At 39.3% G+C, this 24,959-nt stretch overlaps 1 protein-coding gene across 1 annotated transcript in view; it reads left to right on the top strand.

Annotated features, from left to right (window-relative positions):
- TTN (titin) overlaps positions 1–24,494 on the top strand; it is a 281,101-nt gene extending 256,607 nt beyond the window's left edge. The window contains exons 289-314 of the mRNA XM_069735553.1: positions 67–360; positions 1,132–1,419; positions 1,571–1,870; positions 1,971–4,037; positions 4,135–4,437; positions 4,592–4,897; positions 5,035–5,325; positions 5,410–5,709; positions 5,795–6,100; positions 6,362–6,667; positions 6,756–7,037; positions 7,144–7,737; positions 7,831–8,118; positions 8,294–8,593; positions 8,795–9,097; positions 10,246–10,548; positions 10,628–11,212; positions 11,328–11,633; positions 11,727–12,026; positions 12,139–12,714; positions 12,813–13,118; positions 13,212–13,805; positions 13,918–19,805; positions 20,261–20,414; positions 21,218–21,499; positions 23,235–24,494. Coding sequence (XP_069591654.1) covers positions 67–360; positions 1,132–1,419; positions 1,571–1,870; positions 1,971–4,037; positions 4,135–4,437; positions 4,592–4,897; positions 5,035–5,325; positions 5,410–5,709; positions 5,795–6,100; positions 6,362–6,667; positions 6,756–7,037; positions 7,144–7,737; positions 7,831–8,118; positions 8,294–8,593; positions 8,795–9,097; positions 10,246–10,548; positions 10,628–11,212; positions 11,328–11,633; positions 11,727–12,026; positions 12,139–12,714; positions 12,813–13,118; positions 13,212–13,805; positions 13,918–19,805; positions 20,261–20,414; positions 21,218–21,499; positions 23,235–23,533 — 16,121 coding nt within the window. The 3' untranslated portion in view covers positions 23,534–24,494. The remainder of the gene's footprint in view (positions 1–66; positions 361–1,131; positions 1,420–1,570; positions 1,871–1,970; positions 4,038–4,134; positions 4,438–4,591; positions 4,898–5,034; positions 5,326–5,409; positions 5,710–5,794; positions 6,101–6,361; positions 6,668–6,755; positions 7,038–7,143; positions 7,738–7,830; positions 8,119–8,293; positions 8,594–8,794; positions 9,098–10,245; positions 10,549–10,627; positions 11,213–11,327; positions 11,634–11,726; positions 12,027–12,138; positions 12,715–12,812; positions 13,119–13,211; positions 13,806–13,917; positions 19,806–20,260; positions 20,415–21,217; positions 21,500–23,234) is intronic.
- The last annotated feature ends 465 nt before the right edge of the window (positions 24,495–24,959 follow it).

Below are 24,959 nucleotides of genomic sequence, written 5' to 3'. Positions count from 1 at the left end.
AAATCACTTAGTTTTATACATCTTTTTGGGATTAATTTAATTTACCTTAATTATCAATATTTGCAGATCCTCCTGGAACACCTGACTATATTGATGTCACCAGAGAAACGGTTACACTGAAATGGATCCCACCATTGCGTGATGGTGGCAGTAAGATTGTGGCCTACAGCATTGAAAAACGTCAAGGAAATGAGCGTTGGCTCAGATGCAACTTTACAGATGTTTCTGAATGTCAATATACAGTGACTGGACTGAGCCCAGGAGACCGGTTTGAATTTAGAATAATTGCAAGAAATGCTGTTGGAACAATTAGCCCACCTTCACAATCTTCTGGCTACATCATGACAAGAGATGAAAGCAGTAAGCATTATTTAAATTATTTTGTACTTATTATATCTTAATAGTGATAGGATAGAAGGCCAGTAGCTGCACATTTAGGGACCGATTCATTAAAACATATACTCCAAAATAGCGTAAGCTTTAAAAAATTGCAAAATGTTTGCACTGCGGGGAGTGACACAAAGATTTAGCAAATTTTGGCTTCTTCACGCCAGTTTGAATAGATTCTGCCAAAATGGTTGAACCTGGAGAGGAGTGGGATGGGGCCATGACCATGCCTGACCATTATATTTATGAAATGTGCTGGCATTTTGGTAGCCTTTCTGGCACAGCACACGGAGGCGCACTCCACACAGACGAGGCACCAATTTCATTAAATGGCATGCGTCTCTTAATGAATTTGGCCCCTTGTGCAAGACTGGCGTAGCGTGAGCATGCAATATGCCAGTCTTGATTAATTGGACCTCTTAGTATTTAGCACATTTTATTATTTAATTTAATTAAATGTATTATTAGTTAGTAAACTGCATTTTATTTTGTACTTTATAGTAAAATTTATTACACATTAGATTAATTTTATTCAGTAGTTTGGACTAGACAAAAAGAATATGCACCTCTATTCTAGTGGAAAAACTTCTATATTGCTTATCTTTAAAAATATAGCAAAAAAGAAATCTACAAATACTGTATACTATGCATGTCATTATAGTCCTTGGTATTCCTGATAATTTAATCTGTAAATTAACTTTCCCAATACTTCAATATTAATTTAAAATATACATTTTCCTATAGTTACTCCTAGCATTGAATTTGGACCAGAGCACTTTGAAGGACTCACTGTTAAGGCTGGAGAAAGCATCAAAGTTAAAGCTTTGATCAAAGGACGTCCTGTGCCTCAAGTTATTTGGCTGAAAGACGGAAAAGAGATTGAAAAGAGGCTTGCAATAGAAACAAGCAGTGGAATTGGATATAGCACTATTTTCGTAAGAGATGCTACACGTGACCATCGTGGTGTGTATGCTGTCGAAGCCAAGAACTCATCAGGCACCAAGAGAGCTGATATGACAATACGGGTGCAAGGTATGTGTAAATTTCACAGACTATAATCATTAACAACACCCTTCATGTTATGTACAAACGTTTCATAAGCCTACAAGTCCAATTTACATATAATGAGGTCTAGTAATATTCACAGCAACCCATTTTTAATGCACTGTTATTTTTTGACCAGATACACCCGGACCTGTTGGTGGACCTATAAGATTCAGCAATATCAGTGGTGAAAAGGTGACCTTGTATTGGGAACCCCCTGCCAATGACGGTTGCGCTGTTATAACTAATTATGTCATTGAAAAACGTGAGACCAGCAGATTGTCTTGGGCCTTGGTTACAGACCAGTGTGAAGCCTGCTCACACACAGTTACTAAATTAATCAAGGGAAATGAATATCAGTTCCGTATCTCAGCAGCCAATAAGTTCGGCGTTGGAAAAGCTCTTGACTCAGATCCTGTCATTGCACAGATACAATACAGTAAGTCAGAATTCTACTGAAGATAAAATTAAATGTATAGTGAATGTATAAAGATTTTAACAAGTATTGTATTATTAATACTTTCAAACTTGTTTCCTAGCTGTTCCAGATGCACCTGGAATACCAGATGCCACTCATGTGACTGGAGACAGCATTACAGTAACATGGGCAAGACCAAAATCTGATGGTGGAAATGAAATAAAGCAATATATCTTAGAAAGAAGAGAAAAGAAGAGCTTAAGATGGGTTAAAGTGTCCAGTAAGAAACCCATCACTGAGATCAGATACAGAGTAACTGGCCTGGTTGAAGGAAACGAATATGAGTTCCGTGTAATTGCTGAAAATAATGCAGGACTTGGAGAGCCAAGTGGAATATCCAGACTGTTTAAATGCAAAGAGCCCGTAAATCCACCAAGTGCTCCTAGCATTGTGAAAGTCAGTGACACTACTAGAACATCAGTAAGCCTGGAATGGACAAAGCCAGCATTTGACGGTGGTATGGAAATTATTGGATACATTATTGAAATGTGCAAAGCTGATCTTGGTGAATGGCACAAAGTTAACGTAGAAGCCGTAGTAGCCACAAAATTTACAGTCGTGGATCTCGAAACTGGTGAAAACTACAAGTTCAGAGTTTCTGCAGTGAATGGAGCAGGAAAAGGAGACAGCTGCGAAGTTCCTGCTACGGTACAAGCTACTGACAGGCTAACATCTCCAGAAATCGATATTGATGCTAACTTTAAGCAGACACACATTGTAAGAGCTGGGGCAAGCATTCGTCTCTTCATTGCTTTCAAAGGTAGACCTACACCAACTGCTACCTGGACAAAGCCTGATTCTGACCTCAGTGTGAGAGCTGATATTCATACTACAGACTCATTCAGCACCCTGACAGTGGAAGACTGTAACAGATATGATGCTGGCAAGTACACTTTCACCGTAGAAAACAACAGTGGCACCAAGTCTATCACATTTACTGTGAAGGTGCTAGACTCCCCTGGACCACCAGGCCCAATTACATTCAAGGATGTGACAAGGGGATCTATTACCTTGCTATGGGATGCTCCTCTTAATGATGGAGGTGCACGTATTCACCACTATGTAGTGCAAAGACGTGAAGCAAGCCGTCGCAGCTGGCAAGTAGTCAGTGAAAAGTGCTCCAGGCAGATAATTAAGGTTACAGATCTTCTGGAAGGTCAACCATACTACTTCCGCATTTCAGCAGAAAATGAATATGGTCTAGGAGAGGCTTTTGAAACACCAGAGCCCATTGTCGCTACAGAAGAGCCAGCACCACCAAAGAGATTAGACATCATAGATACAAGCAAGTCATCTGTAACGTTAGCTTGGCTAAAACCCGAGCATGATGGTGGGAGCCGTATATCCTCCTACCTCATTGAAATGAAACAGAAGGGATCAGATCACTGGATCGAGGCTGGTCAAACAAAACTTTTAACGCTGATAGTTGACAATCTCATAGAAAATACTGAATATGAGTTCCGTGTTCGTGCCAAGAATGATGCAGGATACAGTGAACCAAGAGAAGCATTTTCATCTGTGATTATTAAAGAACCTCAAATTGAGCCAACTGCTGATTTGAGCGGCATCACCAGGCAACTTATTACTTGCAAAGCCGGCAGCAATTTCACAATTGACATACCATTCAGTGGCCGTCCAGTACCAAAGGTTACCTGGAAATTGGAAGAAATGAGACTTAAAGAAACTGACAGAGTAGCCATTAAGACAACAAAAGACAGAACAACTCTGACTGTCAAGGACAGTATGAGAGGTGACTCTGGAAGATACTACCTGACCCTTGAAAATACTGCTGGTGTGAAAACATTCACTGTGACAGTAATAGTGATTGGAAGGCCAGGTTCTGTTACTGGACCTATTGAAGTGTCCTCTGTGTCTGCTGAATCATGTGTATTGACTTGGGCTGAACCTGAAGATAATGGTGGAACAGACATCACAAACTATATTGTTGAGAAACGTGAATCTGGTACCACGTCCTGGCAACTTGTTAACTCCAGTGTAAAACGTACACAGATCAAAGTTACCCACCTTACCAAATACATGGAATATACCTTCCGCATCAGTGCGGAAAACAGATTTGGTGTCAGCAAGCCTCTAGAATCTACACCTATTGTTGCTGAACATCCTTTCGGTAAGAGAACATTTTTGATTTGACACTTATCTTCATGTAGCATAGTAAAAGTGTACACAGTAATATAACACCATATTCTCGCATTTCTTGTAATTAGTACCACCAAGCCCACCAACAAGACCAGAAGTGTATTCAGTTTCTGCTAATGCCATGGGAATCCGGTGGGAGGAACCATATCACGATGGTGGAAGCAAAGTTAGCGGATACTGGGTTGAAAGGAAAGAACGTAACACCATCCTATGGGTGAAGGATAACAAGATCCCATGTTTTGATTGTAATTACAAAGTAACAGGATTGGTTGAAGGTCTGGAGTATCAGTTCCGAGTATATGCTTTGAATGCTGCCGGCATCAGCAAGGCCAGTGAAGCCTCAAGACCTGTAATGGCTCAAAATCCTGTCGGTAAGTGAATTAAAATCAACCTTCTCATATACTTATAACATCTGAATAATATATATATTTAGCTGCTCTGCTAGATTACTACATTGATGGAATTTTTTCATGAAAATAAAATTTCCTTTTAATTCTAACATTATATACTTTTTTCTGTTTAAAGATCCACCAGGAAGACCAGAGGTAACAGATGTTACCAGATCTTCAGTTGCATTGAGCTGGTCAGCTCCTCTTTATGATGGCGGTAGCAAGATTGTGGGTTATATAGTGGAACGCAAACCATTCAACGAAACTGGAGACGGACGCTGGCTGAAATGTAATTACACTACAGTTTCAGAAAACTTCTTCAATGTTACGGCTCTTAGTGAAGGAGAAGTTTATGACTTCCGTGTACTGGCTAAGAATGCCTCCGGTGTAATAAGTGCCGCATCACAGCCCACTGGTGCTGTTACTTGCAAAGATGAATATTGTGAGTATTTATGTAAACATTTATTTCCTTTCTAACTTATCCAGTAATAAAATATAGTAAAATGGGAAAATATGCACCAAATTTCAAAATTACCTTGGCCATTAAAACAATTTTCATCGATTTTTTTTTACCCTTAGCACCTCCCAAAGCCGAACTTGATAGTAAACTACAAGGAGATGTTGTTACCATAAGAGCTGGTTCTGATCTTGTACTTGACGCATCTATTGGTGGTAAACCCGAACCTAAAGTTTTCTGGTTAAAGGGAGACAAAGAACTGGAACTCTGTGAAAAGATCTCTCTACAGTATACAAGCAAACGTGCCCTAGCAGTTGTCAAGTTCTGTGACAGAAGTGATACTGGAAAATACACTTTGACAGTTAAGAATGCAAGCGGCACAAAATCTGTTTCTGTGCTCGTTAAAGTACTTGGTAAGTCAGCTCATACCATTTAACAAAATCACAATTTATAGGAAGAGTTGAGTAATAATCAAGTGTTGCTATTTTATTTTTTAGACTCTCCAGGTGCTTGCGCAGGCAAAATTAACATCAGTAGAGTTACTGAAGAGAAATGTTCCCTTTCGTGGAGTCCACCTCAAGAAGATGGAGGTGCTGAAATCACTCACTACATTATTGAACGTCGTGAAACCAGTCGTCTTAACTGGGCGATTGTTGAACCTGAGTGCCAGACTCTTTCATGCACTGTGACCAGGATGATAAAGAACAATGAATATATATTCCGTATAAGGGCAGTTAACAAGTATGGACCAGGTCTCCCAGTTGAGTCCGAACCTGTTGTTGCAAGAAATTCATTCAGTAAGTACAATATTCCAACTTAATTAATTTACGGAAAGTGAAGATATTTGTTTTGCAAAATATCTAATATTCCATATTATTACAGCTATTCCATCACCACCGGGTGCACCTGAAGTTGTTGGAGTCAGCAAGGACCATGTCATTATTCAATGGCTGAAACCAGAATCGGATGGCGGTAGTGAAATCAGCACTTACATTGTAGACAAAAGAGAGAAGAAGAGTGTGAGATGGACAAGAGTGAACAGAGATTACACCATTTATGACACACGCTTGAAGATCACTGGCTTATTGGAAGGAAGTGAATACCAATTCCGTGTTAGTGCAGTTAATGCAGCAGGAAACAGTGAGCCCAGTGACTCATCTCCATACGTCCAGTGCAGAGATCCTACCTGTAAGTTTTTAAGAAATTTTATAAAACCATTGAAATAAAATAGTAGGGCATTTACCAGAGTATATATAATAATAATAAATATAAAATAAAAGAGCAAATTAGATATTTAAAGTATTGTGTCTGGAAACAATTACCTTAAGAAGAAATTGAATAGCTGTTTAGAAGTCATCAGAAGTTACCGTGAAAACTTCAAGATATGAAATACAAGACTTGCAAACTTGTGCAATGTTGTTAAAAATGCCTGTTTTTCTATTCTTCTAGACACCCCAGCCGCTCCATCTGTTCCAAGAGTTGTGGACACCACTAAACAAAGTATCAGCTTGGCATGGTCTAAGCCTTTGTATGATGGAGGCTCTGACATTTTAGGTTACGTTCTTGAGATGCAAGAAGATGGTAGCGACCAATGGTACAGGCCACATACTACTGCTGTCCTGAGAAACCCTGAATTTACAATCACAGGTTTAAAGACGAGCCAAAAATATCGCTTCAGAGTTGCAGCTACAAATACTAATGGCTCAAGTGAATTTAGTGAATCAACCGCTGAAATTGAGCCAGTTGAAAGAATAGGTAATGTATAGAAAGAAAGAATTCTATCTTTCTGAATATTTTATGCTTATCTGGTGCTATGTATTAATTCCATGAGTTTTCTCTTCAGAAATCCCTGACTTGGAGCTTGCTGATGACCTTAAAAAGATTGTTACGGTCAGAGCTGGTGGCTCTTTACGTCTTATGGTATCTGTGTTTGGAAGACCATCTCCAACAATCTCATGGAGAAAAGAAGGCGTTGATCTTGCAAGCCGAGCTATAATTGACATTACCGACAGCTATACCTTACTTGTAATTGAGAAGGTGAACAGATATGATGCTGGAAAATACGTTATCGAAGCTGTCAACCAATCTGGAAAGAAATCGGCAACAGTTGTAGTTAAAGTCTATGGTAAGACACACAGCCTGTGCCATCTCAAAGTAATTTATTTGTAGTTGGATACACAATTCATAACAAATATGCTTCCATTTTTATCAATGAATCATGCTTCTTTCAGATTCTCCAGGCCCTTGTGCTGCAGTAAAGGTAAAAGAAGTCTCCAGAGAGTCCGTCACAATCACTTGGGATGTGCCAAAACTGGATGGCGGAGCCCCAGTTAATAACTACATCATTGAAAGACGTGAAGCTGCCATGAGAGCCTTCAAGACAGTAACCACAAAATGCAACAAGACAATTTACAGAGTTTCTGGTTTGACCGAAGGTTTGATGTACTACTTTAGAGTTTTGCCAGAAAACATATATGGCATTGGTGAAGCCTGTGAAACATCTGATGCAGTATTAGTTTCTGAAGTTCCAATGGTGCCACAAAAACTGGAGATTGCTGATGTTACTAAATCTACAGTATCTCTTGTATGGGAGAAGCCTCTCCACGATGGCGGTAGCAGACTAACTGGCTACGTTATTGAAGCTTGCAGAGCTGGAACAGATAAATGGATGAAAGTTGCAACTCTGAAACCAACAGTACTTGATTACATTGTTACGTCGCTTAATGAAGGTGAACAATATCTGTTCAGAGTCAGAGCACAAAACCAAAAAGGTGTCTCTGAACCACAGGAGATTGTAACTGCAGTGATGGTTCAAGACCAGAAAGGTAAAAACTATCATTCCACATGTACATTCATTGTTTCAACTTTTATTTATGTTCTTGTGCAAGTTTTGTGACTTTTCATGTATCTCTTTGTAGTACTGCCTTCCATTGATCTGGCTGGAATACCTCAAAAGACTGTACATGTACCATCTGGCCGACCAATCGAGCTTGCATTGCCCATTCATGGCCGTCCTCCTCCAGCAGCATCATGGTTCTTTGCAGGATCCAGGATAAAGGAGGTTGACCGTGTGAAAATTGAAACTGTAAACAAAGTAGCCAAACTAACCATTCGCGAGACTACCATCAATGATACTGGAGATTATACACTTGAAGTTAAAAATACAACCGGAACAGTCTCTGAAGTAATTAAAGTTATAATTCTTGGTAAGTGTTGCACTTTCAATTTTTATTCAAAAAAAAAAATATATATTATGTTGATGAAATAATTACTTATATAATATATAAATAATAATATTAAAATTATAAAATATTAATAATAATATTAATAATGATAAATATAATATATAACATTATTTTTATGATTTTTCCTTGGAAACAGACAAACCTGGGCCACCTATTGGACCAATTTCTATTGATGAAATTGATGCCACATCAGTAACAATTTCATGGGAACCACCAGTGATGGATGGCGGTGCTACAATTAGCGGCTATGTTGTGGAACAACGAGATGCTCACCGTCCTGGATGGTTACCGGTTTCTGAGTCTGTCACAAGAACAATGTACAAATTCACAAGACTCATTGAAGGCACTGAATATGTATTCAGAGTGGCAGCTACAAATCGCTTTGGTATTGGTTCCTATTTACAATCTGAAGTTGTGGAATGCAAGAGCAGAATAAGTAAGTACAAGCTATGTATCCTGTATGTACACTACGGATGATAATTTATTTTCTAGGATTACTTTTTAAGATTAAAACCTGTCAATGAATTAATAAATATGCACTAAATAAGCAGATAAGCAATTCCTCTAGTGACACAAATTAATTTTGCCTATTTTCCTAATTGCCAAATGACTAGTGGTATCTGTTATGTTATTTCAGGTTATCCTGGACCACCAGAGACTCCACAGGTGTTTGACGTGTCACGTGATGGTATGACCCTAACTTGGAACGCTCCAGATGAAGATGGTGGATCACAGGTCATTGGTTATATTGTAGAACGCAAAGAAGTCAGAGCTGATCGATGGGTTCGTGCCAATAAAGTGCCTGTGACAATGACTCGCTACCGGTCTACTGGACTTATTGAAGGCTTGGAATATGAACATCGTATTACAGCTATAAATGCAAGAGGCATTGGAAAACCAAGCCGATCATCCAAACCTGCAGTTGCCATGGATCCAATAGGTATATTAAGCAAAAATATTTTTTTTATTTTCTTTGTAGTTAAATTATTAGAATTAAGTGTTTGTACATGATTTGTGAACACAAGATTATACTTAATCCTACAGAGCAATAGAAAATCTTTGATTTCAATTAGGACATCCTCAATTGTGGAGACACGAGTGTCAGTGGGTGCTGTTGTCCGCTGGTCTGGCTGTCTTTAGAAAGACCGCCTGGACCAGGGCTCATCCCCACTGAACGCTTGTACTCCTTCTCTGTAGGCATAATATTAATCAGACAACACAGAGTAAGGGTAAAACAGTGTTGCAAAACTTTGTTGGATCACCAACAGTCAATAACATACAGTATAGTGTAGTCCCAGCAAGATGGTGCAAATGACAGAGTCTCACCCTTCCGCTGACTTGGCAGGAATTAGAACATCTACAACTTCAGGGCCAACTACCCCAACCAGTGGCAACCAATTTTTGGTGGACACCCACAGAGAGAAGGTAGCGTCTAGTTTAGCATGCTGACAGAGTCCATTGAGGTATGTGGCCAGATGACTTGATTGCCCCAACCTGGGTTCTCTAAATGTCTCCATGGGTTCAGCGATGGGCAGTGGATCAAATCTGTTTTCCTTTGGTTCGGTTAGAGCCATGGTGATTTAGCTGCTGTCCTCTGGAGTTTCTGGAAACAGAGGCAGATGCCCCTTTTATAGTTCACAACTCTTATTCAGGAATTTTCCACAGGTTTGGGAAACCACTGTTCAATCAACCTGTGCATTTTGTTCCTCAATGTTTGCAGAACAACAATATGCATGGACTGATACAGTAGGTAGTGAGCAGGTATTCACCAAATTAACAAATATTGATTGTTCAACTAGCCTGCGTGTTTGTCCCTAAAGGATAGCAGAAGAATAAGCTGCAAGGACTGATGCAGTTAGTCATTAAATCAATAAATCAACAAATATCAATTCAACCTACAACAAGAGTCAACGTTCAGACTCATATGAACAATAGCTCATGTCCCTAGGTCTACTGAATAATATGTCTGGCATAATTAAGAATAAACACGATGTTGTCACAACAATCATATGTCATAATAGATTATATTACAATGCAGTTATGAGAAGAGTAATCATATACTGACATATTTTAAACTGTGATTTACAGCTCCTCCCGAGAAGCCTCAGAATCCAAGAGTTACTGATACAACAAGAACATCTGTTTCTTTGGCATGGAGTCCACCTGAGGAGGAGGGAGGCTCTAAAGTCACTGGTTACTTAATTGAAATGCAAAAGGTTGATCAATATGAATGGACTAAATGCAACACAACACCAACTAAAATCTGTGAATATACCCTTACTCACTTACCACAAGGAGCAGAGTACAGGTTCCGTGTTATGGCATGCAATGCTGGAGGACCTGGAGAGCCAGCAGATGTCCCAGGAACAGTTAAGATCACGGAAATGCTTGGTAAGACATTGAGAAAACAAGATTATGAATTCAGATATTTGTAAATAGTTTTGCATAATTAATCATTTTTGTTTTACAGCTTATCCTGATTATGAACTGGATGAAAAATACCAAGAAGGCCTTGTTATAAGACAAGGTAGTGCAATTAGAATAACCATACCAATAAAAGGTAAACCCATCCCAGTATGTAAATGGACCAAGGAAGGTCGAGATGTAAGCAACCGAGCAATGATCGCAACTTCTGAGACACACACTGAACTTGTCATCAAAGATGCTGTAAGAGAGGACTCAGGAACATATGACTTGTTCCTTGAGAATAAATGTGGCAAAAAGGCTGTTTACATTAAGGTCAAAGTTATTGGAAGTCCAGATACTCCAGAAGGTCCTCTGGAATATGATGACATCCAGTCACGCTCTGTGAGAGTAAGTTGGAGAGCACCTGCTGATGATGGTGGCTCGGATATTCTTGGCTACATTGTTGAAAGACGAGAAGTACCAAAGACTGCTTGGTATACAGTTGATTCACGCGTGAAAGCAACATCCTTAGTTGTTAAAGGACTCAAAGAAAACGTTGAATATCATTTCCGTGTTTCATGTGAAAATCAGTTTGGTATTAGTCGTCCACTAAAATCAGAAGAACCGGCTGTACCAAAGACACAACTGAGTAAGTATTAATTGTCACTATTGCTGAATATATAGAAGTTGCAAAATATGTTGATAATAGTTATGTTACAATATTACAGTGTGTATGTGTCAAATATGCAATTTTCAAATTGCAGATGTACCAGAAGCTCCAAGCAACCCACCAGAAATTATGGATATCACAAAGAGCTGTGTCAGCCTATCTTGGTCTCGTCCTAGAGATGATGGTGGTTCTCGAGTCACAGGATACTATATTGAACGCAAAGAGACAACCACAGATAAATGGGTTAGACATAATAAGACCCAAATTACTACAACTATGTATACCATTACAGGACTTGTCCCAGATGCTGAATATCAGTTCCGCATTGTTGCACAAAATGATATAGGACTGAGCGAGCCAAGCCCAGCATCTGACTCAGTCATTTGCAAAGATCCATTTGGTAAGTGGTTAAATTACTTGATAACATGTTATAGCGTAATAAGTACAAATGTGTTATGTTGACAATAAAATGATAATCTTTTGTATTTTCCAGACAAACCAAGCCAACCAGGTGACATTGAAGTTACATCTGTATCGAAAGATAGCATAACAATACAATGGGAAAAACCAGAGTGTGATGGGGGTAAAGATATCCTTGGATACTGGGTTGAACACCGACAATCTGGAGACAGCGCCTGGAAAAAATGCAATAAAGAACTCATCAAGGACAGACAGTTTACTATGGGTGGTCTACTGGAAGCTACTGAATATGAATTCAGAGTATCTGCAGAAAATGAAACTGGAATTAGCCGACCTCGTAGAACGGCAATGGCTGTGAGAACTAAACTTACCTGTAAGTTTTACCTTAACATTTTTTTCTTACAGAGATAAACACATTTTTATTGAAACAAGTGTATATAATATATCAAGTTACTAATTTTTTTTTTCACAACTTTTTAACACAGCTGGAGAAGCTCCTGGTCTACGTCAAGAAATAAAAGAAGTCACAACCAAACTAGGTGAAAGTGCCAAACTAACATGCCAAATAGTTGGTAGACCATTGCCGGACATCAAATGGTACCGCTTCGGCAAAGAATTGGTACAAAGCCGCAAGTACAAAATGTCCTCAGATGGACGTAATCACACACTGACTGTATTGACTGAAGAGCAGGAAGATGAAGGACTCTACACTTGCATTGCAGTTAATGATGGTGGAGAAATTGAAACAAGTGGCAAACTACTTTTGGAAGCCAGTCCACAGTTCCATCCTGGATTCCCTCTAAAGGAGAAATATTATGCAGGAGTAGGCACAACTCTTCGCCTTCATGTGGCATATATCGGACGCCCTGTGCCAGCCATTACATGGTTCTTTGGCAAAAAACCATTGAAATCTTCTGAAAATATCACCATTGAGAATACTGAACATTATACCCATCTTGTCATTAAGAATGTGCAGCACAAGACTCATGCTGGCAAATACAAGGTGCAACTAAGCAACATATTTGGAACAGTTGATACAGTACTTAATGTTGATATACAAGGTACATTATTGCTTAATAACACAAGGGTTTTAATTCAATACTTTTCAGTTATTCATGTGACAAATATAATTTAACTTAAAATGATTCTTTCTCCACAGATAAACCAGATACGCCCACAGGTCCAATTGTTGTCGATGCTTTACTGAAAAATTCAGTTGTAATCAGCTGGAAGCCACCAGAAGATGATGGTGGATCTATGGTGACTAACTATGTAGTGGAACGCAGAGAAGCTAAGGAAGGGGAAGTATGGCAGCTAGTGTCTTCTGCAATTTCTGGTACTACCTGCCGCATTGTTAATCTTAATGAAAATGCCGGCTATTACTTCCGTGTTTCTGCTCAAAACTTATATGGCATCAGCGAACCTTTGGAGGTACCATCTATTGTTCTAATCAAGAGTCCATTTGGTGAGTTGAAGTAATAGGTGCCAAAGACATATAAAGCAACTTACTTTAAAAAGTAGAATTCTGTATCTAAAGTATTATGAATTTAAATTGCAGAGAAACCAGGAGCCCCAGTTAAACCAGTCGTTACAGCCATCACAAAGGATTCATGTGTTGTGTCCTGGAAACCACCAGCCAGTGATGGAGGTGCGAAGATTACAAATTACTTCCTTGAGAAACGTGAGAAGAAGCAGAACAAATGGATTTCTGTGACCACGGAGGAAATTCATGAGACAGTATACTCTGTTAAGGGTCTCATTGAAGATCTTGAATATGAGTTCCGTGTTAAATGTGAAAATCTTGGAGGCGAAAGTGAATGGAGTGAAATATCTGAACCTATGGTTCCTAAAACTGATGTACCAATCCGTGCTCCACATTTTAAGGAAGAACTCAGAAGCCTAAATGTTAAATACAAGAGCACAGCTACATTTGTCTGCAAAGTTATTGGCCATCCCAAGCCTGTTGTTAAATGGTTTAAACAAGGTAAAGAGATACTTCCAGATGGAGAAAAGGTGAAGCTACAGGAATTCAAGGGCGGATATTATCAGCTTGTTATCACAAATGTCTTTGAAGATGATGCTACAGTTTACCAAGTTAGAGCAACGAACCAAGGAGGGTCGATTTCTGCTACAGCTTCCTTGGATGTGGAAGGTAAACACGTTTTTTTAACGATCTTTTGGAGTTATGATATGTACTTTTGTTTTTTTTTCTTCTTTAAGCACTAGTCTAACCTGGTCTATTCTCTTTCTTTTATTTAATGCAGTACCTGCTAAAATTAACCTGCCTAAACATCTGGAAGGAATGGGAGCTGTTCATGCCCTGAGAGGTGAAATTGTCAGTATCAAAATCCCATTCTCTGGCAAACCAGACCCTGTCATCACATGGCAAAAGGGACAGGATCTTATTGACAATAATGGACAATATCAAGTTATTGTTACCCGGTCATTCACATCACTTGTGTTCTCAAATGGCGTGGAAAGGAAAGATGCTGGCTTTTATGTGGTCTGTGCGAAGAACAGATTTGGAATTGACCAGAAGACAGTAGAGTTAGATGTTGCAGATGTTCCTGACCCACCCAGAGGACTTAAAATCAGTGATGTTTCAAGAGATTCTGTTAATCTAACATGGACTGCTCCAGCGACTGACGGTGGAAGTAAAATTACCAGCTATATCATTGAGAAATGTGCTACCACAGCAGAGAGATGGATTCGAGTTGGACAATCTCGTGAAACTCGATATACTGTGGTTAACTTATTTGGCAAAACAAGATATCAATTCAGAGTAATAGCTGAAAATAAGTTTGGACAGAGTAAACCATCTGACCCAACAGATCCAGTTGTTACAAAAGAAGACAAAACAAGAATGTTGAATTATGATGATGAAGTCTCAGATATAGAAATCACGAAAAAAGCAGTACACTCTTCCACAAAAGTACTTCATGAAAGATATTCCATTGCTGAAGAGCTTGGACATGGACAGTTTGGAATTGCTCATCGTTGTATTGAAATTGCTTCAAAGAAAACATTCCTTGCCAAGTTTGTAAAAGTTAAGGGTGCTGATCAGGTTGCAGTGAAGAAAGAAATTTCCATACTAAACATTGCTCGCCACAAGAACATCTTGTACCTTCATGAGTCATTTGACAGTCTAGAGGAACTTGTTATGATCTTTGAGTTTATATCTGGTGTTGACATATTTGAAAGAATCAGTACATCAGGATTTGATCTTAGTGAAAGGGAAATTGTTTCATATGTTCGCCAGATCTGTGAAGCTCTTGATTTCCTTCATTCAAACAGTGTTGGAAATTTTGATATTAGACCTGAAAATATCATATATAGAACAAGAAAAAGCTCAAGTATTAGAATAACTGAGTTTGGTCAAGCAAGGCAGTTAGTGCCTGGAGAAAGCTTTAGGCTTCAGTTCACTGCTCCAGAGTACTACGCACCTGAAGTTCACCAACATGATTTGGTCAGTACTGCGACTGATATGTGGTCTCTTGGTACACTTGTCTATATTCTTCTAAGTGGCCTCAATCCATTTGCTGCTGAAACAAACCAACAGATCATTGAGAACATCATCAATGCTGAATACAACTTTGAAGATGAAGCCTTTAAAGATATCAGCGTGGAAGCACTGGATTTCATAGACCGACTTTTGGTAAAAGAAAGAAAGAGTCGCATGACTGCAGCAGAAGCTCTTGAGCACTCATGGTTGAAACAGAAGACCGAAAAGATTAGCACAAAAGTCATTAAGACATTAAGACACAGACGATATTATCAAAGTTTGATTAAGAAGGAATGGAATTTCGTTGTCTCTGTTGCTCGAATCGCTTGTGGTGGTGCAATAAGATCTCAGAAAGGAGTTACAGTCGCTAAGGTAAAAGTTGCTTCAATTGAAATTGGACCATTGGCTGGACAAATATCACATTCAGTTGGAGAAGAAGGAGGACATGCCAGATTCTCATGCAAGATTGAAAACTATGATCAATCTACAGAAGTTACGTGGTACTTTGGCATTCGTCAGTTAGAAAACAGTGAAAAATACGAAATCACATATAATGAAGGATTAGCCATCATATACGTTAAAGACATCAGAAAATCAGATGATGGCACCTACAGATGTAAAGTAGTCAATGACTATGGTGAGGACAGTTCATATGGAGAACTGTTTGTCAGTGGTGTAAGAGAACAATCTGAATACTACAGATGCAGAACTGTGAAGAAAGTAAAACGGAGAGTTGATGCCATGAGGCTTTTGCAGAGACCACCTGAGTTCACCTTACCTCTATTCAATCGTACTGCTTATATCGGTGAAAACATCAGATTTGGAGTTACAATAACAGTCCACCCTGATCCACAAGTAACATGGCTAAAGTCAGGCCAGAAAATCAAACCTGGTGAAGATGAGAAGAAATATACCTTTGAATCTGACAAAGGATTGTACCAGCTAATCATAAAAAATTTGACAACAGATGACGATGCTGAATATACAGTTGTGGCAAAGAACAGATATGGTGAAGACAGCTGCAAAGCAAAGCTTACTGTAATTCCTCATCCAGCAGCAGCAGATAGTACTTTAAGACCAATGTTTAAACGCTTGCTTGCAAATGCTGACTGTCAAGAGGGACAGTCTGTTCGATTTGAAATTAGAGTTTCTGGTACTCCAAAACCAACACTGGTATGGGAAAAAGATGGTCAGGCTCTGGCACAGGGTCTCAACATTGAAATAGTTCATGAAGGTCTTGATTATTATGTACTTATCATTAGAGACACCCTTCCAGAAGATTCAGGCTACTACAGAGTCACTGCTACAAACAGTGCAGGATCAACAAGCTGTCAAGCATACCTTAAGGTGGAACGCATGAGATATGTCAAGCATGAATACAAATCCGAGGAGGAGCGTAAAGTACATGTTCAAAAACAGATTGACAAGACTCTAAGACTGGCAGAAATCCTTGCTGGTACTGATTCTGTTCCTCTAAATCCAGTAGCCCAACAGGCTCTAAGAGAAGCTGCTATTTTGTACAAACCAGCTGTAAGCACAAAAACTGTAAAGGGAGAATATGAAATTACAAAAGAAGAAAAGAAGAAAGAAGTAAAAGCTATTCGTATGCCATATGAAATACCTGAGCCACGAGTACATGCAGTGTCTGCTCTTGAAGAAGATCATGCTATTAAGAAGTTTGTACCAATGTCTGACATGAAATGGTATAAGAAATTGAGAGATCAATATGAAATGCCAGAACCACTAGATCGTATTGTCCAAAAACGTCCAAAGCGTATACGTCTTTCAAGATGGGAGCAATTCTATGTAATGCCACTGCCGCGTATCACTGATCAATACAAACCTAAATGGCGCATTCCAAAACTGTCACAGGATGACCTAGAAACTGTCAGGCCTGCTCGTCGTCGTACACCTTCACCAGATTATGAACTTTATTACAGACCAAGAAGACGATCTCTTGGCGATGTTTCAGATGATGACCTACTTCTTTCAGTTGATGACTACTTGGCTATGAAAAGAGTTGAAGAAGAAAGGCTGCGTTTAGAAGAAGAGCTGGAACTTGGTTTTTCTGCTTCTCCTCCCAGTCGCAGTCCTCCAAGATTTGAACTATCAACTCTTCGTTACACCTCACCAGAAGCTCGTGTAAGCCGAGAGAAGAAAAGTGAGGCAGAAGCCAGGTATGCAAGTTACCGAATCCCTAAAAAAGAGGAAGTAACAACAAGTTATGCAGATCTCCGAGAACGTTATGACAGAGCTGTTTATAAACCACCCAGACAAAAGCAAAGAATCATTGAAGAAAGAGATGATGAAGAATTACTTCGCCCATACAGCACAACTCAGAGGCTTTCTCAGTACACAAGAGATCTGGAATACATGGAGAAAGAAGAAAAAAGTAGACTGCTGGCAAGAAGGGAAAGAGAAATAACTGAAATAACTGATGTTGAAGAAGCAGAGGAAGCAGTTACCAAAGTCAGCAGAAAGTTTCGCCAAACATCTCCAGAGGTAACAAGATTACTTGGCAGACGAAGGTCACTTTCACCAACTTATATTGAGCTTATGCGCCCTGTGTCAGAACTAATAAGGCCTCGTTCAAAACCAGCTGCACCAGAGAGACGATCTCCTACACCTGAAAGAACAAGGCCTCGGTCACCCAGTCCTGTTTCAAGTGAAAGATCACTTTCCCGTTTTGAAAGAACAGCAAGATTTGATATTTTTTCTAGATATGAATCAATGAAAGCAGCTCTAAAAACACAAAAGACTTCAGAAAGGAAATATGAGGTGTTGACACAACAGCCTTTTACACTGGACAATGCTCCTCGTATAACTTTGAGAATGCGATCACATCGTGTACCTATTGGCCAAAACACTAGATTCATTCTAAATGTGCAGTCAAAACCTACAGGTGAAATTCAATGGTATCACAATGGTACTGAAATTCAGGAGAGCAGTAAGTACCATATTTCCAATGTCAGTGGAGTATTGACTCTTAAAATAATTGACTGCCAACCTGAAGATAGTGGAACATACCGTGCTCTTTGCACAAACTACAAAGGTGAGACTTCTGATTATGCTACACTAGATGTTGCAGGAGGAGATTTTTCCACCTATACACCAAAGAGGAAGGATGAAGTGGTGTCCAGATCTGCTTTTCCAGAGCTCCTTAAATCTGAAGACTATGCAATTTCATCATTCAAGAAAACCTCTGAAATGGAGGCAAGTTCTCAGAGAAGGGAAGTTAGATCACAAATAACTTCTTCAAGGGAGTCCAAAGAAACATATGAAGCTTATGCATCTGAAGAGAAGAGAGTCTCAGCTTCAGAAGCAAGAGCACTAGAAGAAAGGGTTGTGCAAAGAAAATTTAAAACTTCAGAGCCTGCAAAAATTCTTACAAAACCACAATCTGTGACAGTGTCTGAAGGTGAGCATGTCAGATTTTCATGTGACTTTGATGGTGAGCCAACGCCAACAGTTACATGGCTGCTTGCTGGACAATCTATTGTCTCCTCTGCTCGTCACCACATAACTTCATCAAAGTATAGGTCAAGCTTTGAAATTACATCTGTCAAGCTGTCTGATGAAGGAAGCTACACTGTAGTGGTTGAAAATTCTGAAGGAAAGCAGGAAGCACACTTCACTTTGACAATTAAACGTTCAAAGGCGACAGAAAAAAGTATTACCTCCCCACCCCGTGTGAAATCTCCAGAGTCTCACAAAAAGTCTCATGACTCAGTAAAATCACCACGACGAGTGAAGTCTCCTGAACCAGCTGCACCAAAAAAGTCAGCTGCCAAATCACCCGCTGACAAAGTACAATTACCTGCTGTTACAGCTCCAAAGATTGCCCAAAACCTGAAAGCTGTGGCAAGTCACGACACAGCAAAACTTTCATGCGTAGTTGAAAGCACATTGCTTAATGGTAGAGAAGTGTCGTGGTTTAAAAATGGTAAAAAGCTGAGGGAAGATGGTCATTTCAGCTTTCACTACTCCTCTACTGGGACTTATGAACTGAACATCCACAATATTTCTGAAACTGACCAGGGTGAATATGTATGTGAGATTGTTGGGGAAGGAGGTGTGTCCAAAACCAGCCTGCAGTTCGTGGGTCAGACTTTTAGAAATGTTTTCTCTCAAGTCTCCAGTGTAATTGAATCGATGAAATCTGTACAGAAAGCTACATCCAAGGCTGTAGTTCATGAAGAAGTTACTAAAACTGATAAGCTGTCAGAAGAAATCAAAATTGTTCACACTGAGACTAAAGCTTCCGTCAGTAATGTCAGTTTTAGTGAAGGTCAGAAGGTCTCCCTGAAGGCCAACATACCTGGAGCATCAAATGTAAAATGGGTACTCAATGGACATGAGCTGAAGAACTCTGAAGACTACAGGTATGGAGTATCTGGTAGTGATCAAACTATAACCATCAAAAAAGTCAGCGGTAAAGATCAAGGAGTCCTTACTTGTGAAGCAAGAACAGATCAAGGAATTGTGAGATGCCAGTTTGACCTGACATTAGCCAAAGATTTATCAAATGCACCATCATTTATCTACCAACCCAAATCCCAAAATGCAAATGAGGATCAGAATGTTATCTTCACATGTGAAATCACAGGAGATCCAACTCCTGAAGTTGAGTGGTTTAAAGACAATATACCGGTAAGTAACTTTATTTTGCTATTGAAAATGTAGGATAGAACACGCAGAAAGAATCTTTAAACTTAAAGAGCTATCCCTATAATCAAATTACGGTATATCTCCAATTCACATTATTGGTGATAAATGTCTGATCAGTATGGGTCCCACCCCGGGGACTCCCACTGGTCACAAAAATAGGGGGCCTTGTGTCCCTTGTATGAATAGAGTGGTAGTGAACATGCATTACCACCATTTGTGATTGTTGGAATATGCAGTTAACTGGATGCTAAAACTATGGAATACATATTGCTTTTTGTAGGTCTAGCTTAAACATAAATTAAAAAGCATATGTCCAATGTTTTGGATAACAAAATACACACAAGATAATGCATGATATTTCCTAGCTAATATTCTTAGCTTGCCATCCATTGTCTTAAAATGTTTTTTTCTAATTGTGTACTTTGTATCATTTTAAGATTTCAGTCTCATCTCACATCAGAGTGTCCCGATCTAAGCATGTATACACTCTTGAAATTCAGCAAGCAACTCAGAGAGACAGTGGCAAATACACCATAAAAGCCAAAAATTACCATGGACAGTGTTCTGCGACTGCATCATTAAATGTTCTACGTAAGTGTTTCATGAGCTGTAATTGCTTGATATTCTTTCTCAAATTAATATATAATGAAAGAAGCAGTGTGTTGCTTTTCTGGGAATCCAAGACTGTCTCAATAAATAGAGAATGTTTGCTAAGGGTAGATTTGGGTAGCTAGAAAGGACCTGAAAAAAGCCATTGAGTACACAATGTCCTCTTTGGAAATATGAAGTGCAAATTTGATCAGTGCAGAATTCCCTTTTGATGTACATTATAGCCCTGATTCATCATTGCCTTTATGTACGTTATTTGTCTAGTTTTTTTGTGTGTTTGTGTGTTTTTTTGTTTGACCCTTTGTATAATTCTATTTATGCCTTTTTTTAAGTCTATTTTTTATGCGCTTGACAGTTTTTTTTGGTTTTCCGCTTTGTGGGCGTAGTTAAATGGATTCAAGATGTTTTTTGCTCCAAAAAGTCACAATTGTCAGGAAAGAAGCTTTGTTTTAAAGTCAGTGTATATCACAAGACAAAAAAAAAGTAACTTGAAAACAACCGTCTGACCTTCGGAAGCATAGGGTGAGAATTTGCTCTTTGACTTGTAAAGGTTGGTAGAGTTGAAGTGGAGTAGACCAGTTCTTTATGTGATTGACCTCACTAACTACTGTAAATATCTTAATACTTTCTGTTTTCATAGTTTCTTAAGAATTTGACAGTCTGGTAAAATTGTTAACAAGAGAATAGTTGCTTCCATAGTGTTCAACAAGCTGAGAAACTTCAATTTACAGTTATTATTTTTCTTGTATTTTTGTTTCTCTTAACTTGCTTTTTTCATCTTGAAGATCTTATTGAAGAACCTTCAAAACAGGTTATACTAAAAACTGCCGGTGAAGCTAGCCTACAAGAAAGCTTTGCTATGCAGGCAATGCACATGTCAGCCTCCAGACAAGAGGCCTCTTTCAGCAGTGTGAGCAGCAGTAGTGTTTCAGAAGCCAAATTTGCAAGTATGTCTTCAATGAAAGAGGCGTCCTTTATGGAAATGCACTCAAGCAGCATGATGGAATCCTCAAGCCTGAGACATATGGAAAGTTCATCCAGCAGGATGCGCTCTGCAGGATACAAAGGTTAGCACACCACTGTTCAATAAACACTTTAGGCCGGATTCACAAAGGTGTTTTTGCCTAATTTCTGGTGTAAAAAATACCTTCAAATGTCGCAAAATTTTTGAGCAGCCTAAAGTTGCTACTTTTGGCGTTTTCACACCAGTTTTGGCCAGCTATGCCAAAATAGGCAGAGCTAGAGAAAGAGAGGACGTGGCTATGCCCTCCCAATAAATTCATGAAAAGTCGTGGTGAACCTTTAATCAGAAATGTTACTTCAGTCCTGACTGGAATAGCATTTTTGGCAGAGGCACACATCACCTGTAAGATGTGCCTAATTAATTAAAGAAGCACTCCCATTAATTTATCATTAGCTAATCCTGTTTAAATGCATAAGGAGTGTGTTAATATACTTACCAATCGCCATCTTCCTCGGTTCCCAGCATTGCTCTGATCCTCTTCCCACGAGATGTCTATTCTAACTTGCCTGATCACATTGGGGTTTGTGTGTGGGACAGAAGTCGCTTTTACAATTTTTTTTATGGAGTCTTATTCTGCCACGTACACTGTAAAAGCTACCTCTGGCTCACATATAGAGCCCAGTATGATCCGGCAAACCGGAAAAAAAAGTTAGTGTATGAGAAGAGGACCACAGCGGTGGTGGAAACCAAGGAAGACAGAGATCGGTGAATATATTGCCGCACTTGCACTACATTGCATATGCATTTTTACAGGTTTAGCTAATTAAAAAAAATAATAGCAGTGATTAACTGGCATGCTCATCCTCAAGACTAGTCTTAATGATTTGGGCCCTTTAGTTTTTTTTCAGACATTATTATTGTTTTTCTTGGAGATTAAAACAATCCATTATGCCATGGCAGCAAAACAATCCTGTGTTCTCTAAGTAGTCAAAGATAGTGACAAAATGATTAAATTTGTCTAGAGCAGAGTAAGAAAGCAAAATATCTATACATTATGATCTTTTCATCTGACTCATGAGAGTAGTCCAAATAGAAGCACCAGCAGAGTAATAACACAAAATTGCTCCTGACCTATTTACCACAATAATACCTGTAGCATTCTGCAATCATAAGGCAGGATCCATTAAATTGCCCATAAACAATGTGTCACTAACTTAACCTTAGACCAGATTCAGATGGCCGGATGAAAATAAATTAGATATGACTGGCACTGTGTGCCGCTCCTTACATTTATGTGGAGTAGTCTGATCCATAAAGCCAACCACACAAGTGCATGCCGACTGCTGTGCCACGCGAAAAATTGCTGGTGTGCAGAATCACACAAGTTATTATTGGATCAATGTGCTGTCCATTGAGTACATGGGCAGCAGACTGACCGAAAATATGGTCTTCTGAACATAACCTGAACCACAAACATCAAATTAGCAGTCAATTCTGTTCATGGACCAGTTTGAGAAGATAAGTTGAACAGCAACGTGTTGTTTTCTTGGGAATCCAAGACTGTCTCAATAATATGAGGATGCATGCTTAGGGTGGATTGAGGTAGCTAGAAGAAACCTGAAAGAAGTCCGTGAGTACATAATGGCCTCCCTCGAAATATGAAGTATACATTAGATCAGTGGATGATTCATTTTGTTGTGCATGATGTCTTTGGCCTTAGGCAGCATAGGGTGAGTGTTTGCTCTTTGACTGGCAAAGGTTGGAAAAGTTAAAGATCAGTAGACCTGTTCTTTATGTAAAGCAGATTTTAAACATATACTTTTTACTCTTCCTCAAAGGGAGTTCACCCAAAATCGAAGCTCTACCATCTGATGTTAGCATCGATGCTGGAAAGGTTCTCACTGTAGCCTGCGCCTTCTCTGGTGAACCCACTCCAGATATCGCTTGGTCTCAAGGCGGGCAGACGGTTCCCACTGAAGACCAGAAGGGACGCGTTCACATCGAGACCTGTGAAGACCTGACAACTCTCATCATCACAGACGTCAGGAAAAAGGATGGTGGACGTTACACTCTGAATCTTACAAACTCTTTCGGATCGGATTCTGCTTCTGTGAATATTAATGTGCGAACACCTTAAATGATCAACCGTTTACATTCACTTGTATTCTTACAGGTGATTCACTAGGACTGGAAAACCTGATTTGTAAATAGAGAAATATTTTTGTATCTACCTGTATAAGACAAAGTCCATAGATTTACACTATATCTTACTCTTATTTGATTTAAGAGGCGGAAAGAATAATTGACATGCTGTACATACTGTATATAGCCGAGTTGACCGGTTATGGAGTTCTGTACCATATATTTTGTGACGTTTAAAAAAAAAAATACAAAAGGAACCGAACGGTGGGCAGGAGAAAGTTTCTTATGGAGCGAATACCTTGCCTACCATTAAACTATGAGCCTCAACATCACGTTGATGTCTAAGTATACCTCAGCAGGTTGAGAAACTCCCTGTTGATGACCTACACCTAAAAGAGGATGCGCTACACGAACTATGTAAACACTACACATTTGAAATAATCGTAAACATTAGGCATTGTTTGCAACTACCCTCCTGCAAGCAACGCCGTATTGTTTACATTATTTGCGGAAAATCACTGTTTACTGAGACTACTTGTTTCTGAGCAAAGTGCTAGCGGCCAGCACTTTGTTCAAAAAAAATATTTCTCTGCCCTTTTTCTGACATCTCGACTCCCTCAACTTGCTTCACAAAAGAAGATCACCTGGCCATACCCTCAAGAGACAAGTTCAGAGACTCGTGTGCAGAATCAGTGGCAAAACTCCTTAGAGGTTCATAGGGTGCAGTGATTATATGTGTGTGGTAGAATAGAAAGTATTACATGTCGTGAGAACAGGGCATACAAGCAAAGTACCACAGTTACGAGAAACTGTCGACAAAGTCTTTTGAAGCCCTTTACTTTGTTGTAACACTTCTATGTAGTATTAATTGTAATTGTAATATTATCTACTAATTGAACCTCTTGGAGAGATAAGTACATTGATTGCAATAAAGCATGCTATCTGCACCAATAAAACCATGGTCTGGGTATTATTGATTCTTACAGATTGGTTACTTTTATATCTTTATAACTTTGTAAGTTTAGTCTGCATACTGGCAAAAATGGGTTGTTCAGAGTTTTCCTCTTCACAACTTATGACGTATATGTACGTCATAAGTCGTGCCCCTCCATTCGATGCAGGCTCCAGCTTTGAGGCCGCATCTTTTCCGGATCTGATTAGCTGTCATGTACTCATAACAGCCACGTGTGGAATAGCGATCCTTTCGTGGCTGTTAACTAGTTAAATGTCACTGTCAATCTCAGACAGCGGCATTTAACTTGCGCTTACCGGACGCGCGTCTCTAATCCCGCCCATCAATGCCACTGTCACATGACCGCAGGGAGCCGATGGATGGACATGACAACCGGGGGCCTGCAGGAGACCCCTGCTTGTCATTTACTCATCTTCCATGAATGCCACCCCTTAGCTGGCGTTCATAG

Source organism: Ranitomeya imitator, chromosome 7, assembly GCF_032444005.1.
Source record: "Ranitomeya imitator isolate aRanImi1 chromosome 7, aRanImi1.pri, whole genome shotgun sequence".
In the NCBI taxonomy this organism is placed as follows: domain Eukaryota; kingdom Metazoa; phylum Chordata; class Amphibia; order Anura; family Dendrobatidae; genus Ranitomeya; species Ranitomeya imitator.
The sequence above is the reverse complement of the archived record's forward strand: the minus strand, read 5'-3'. Positions and strand labels throughout refer to the sequence as shown.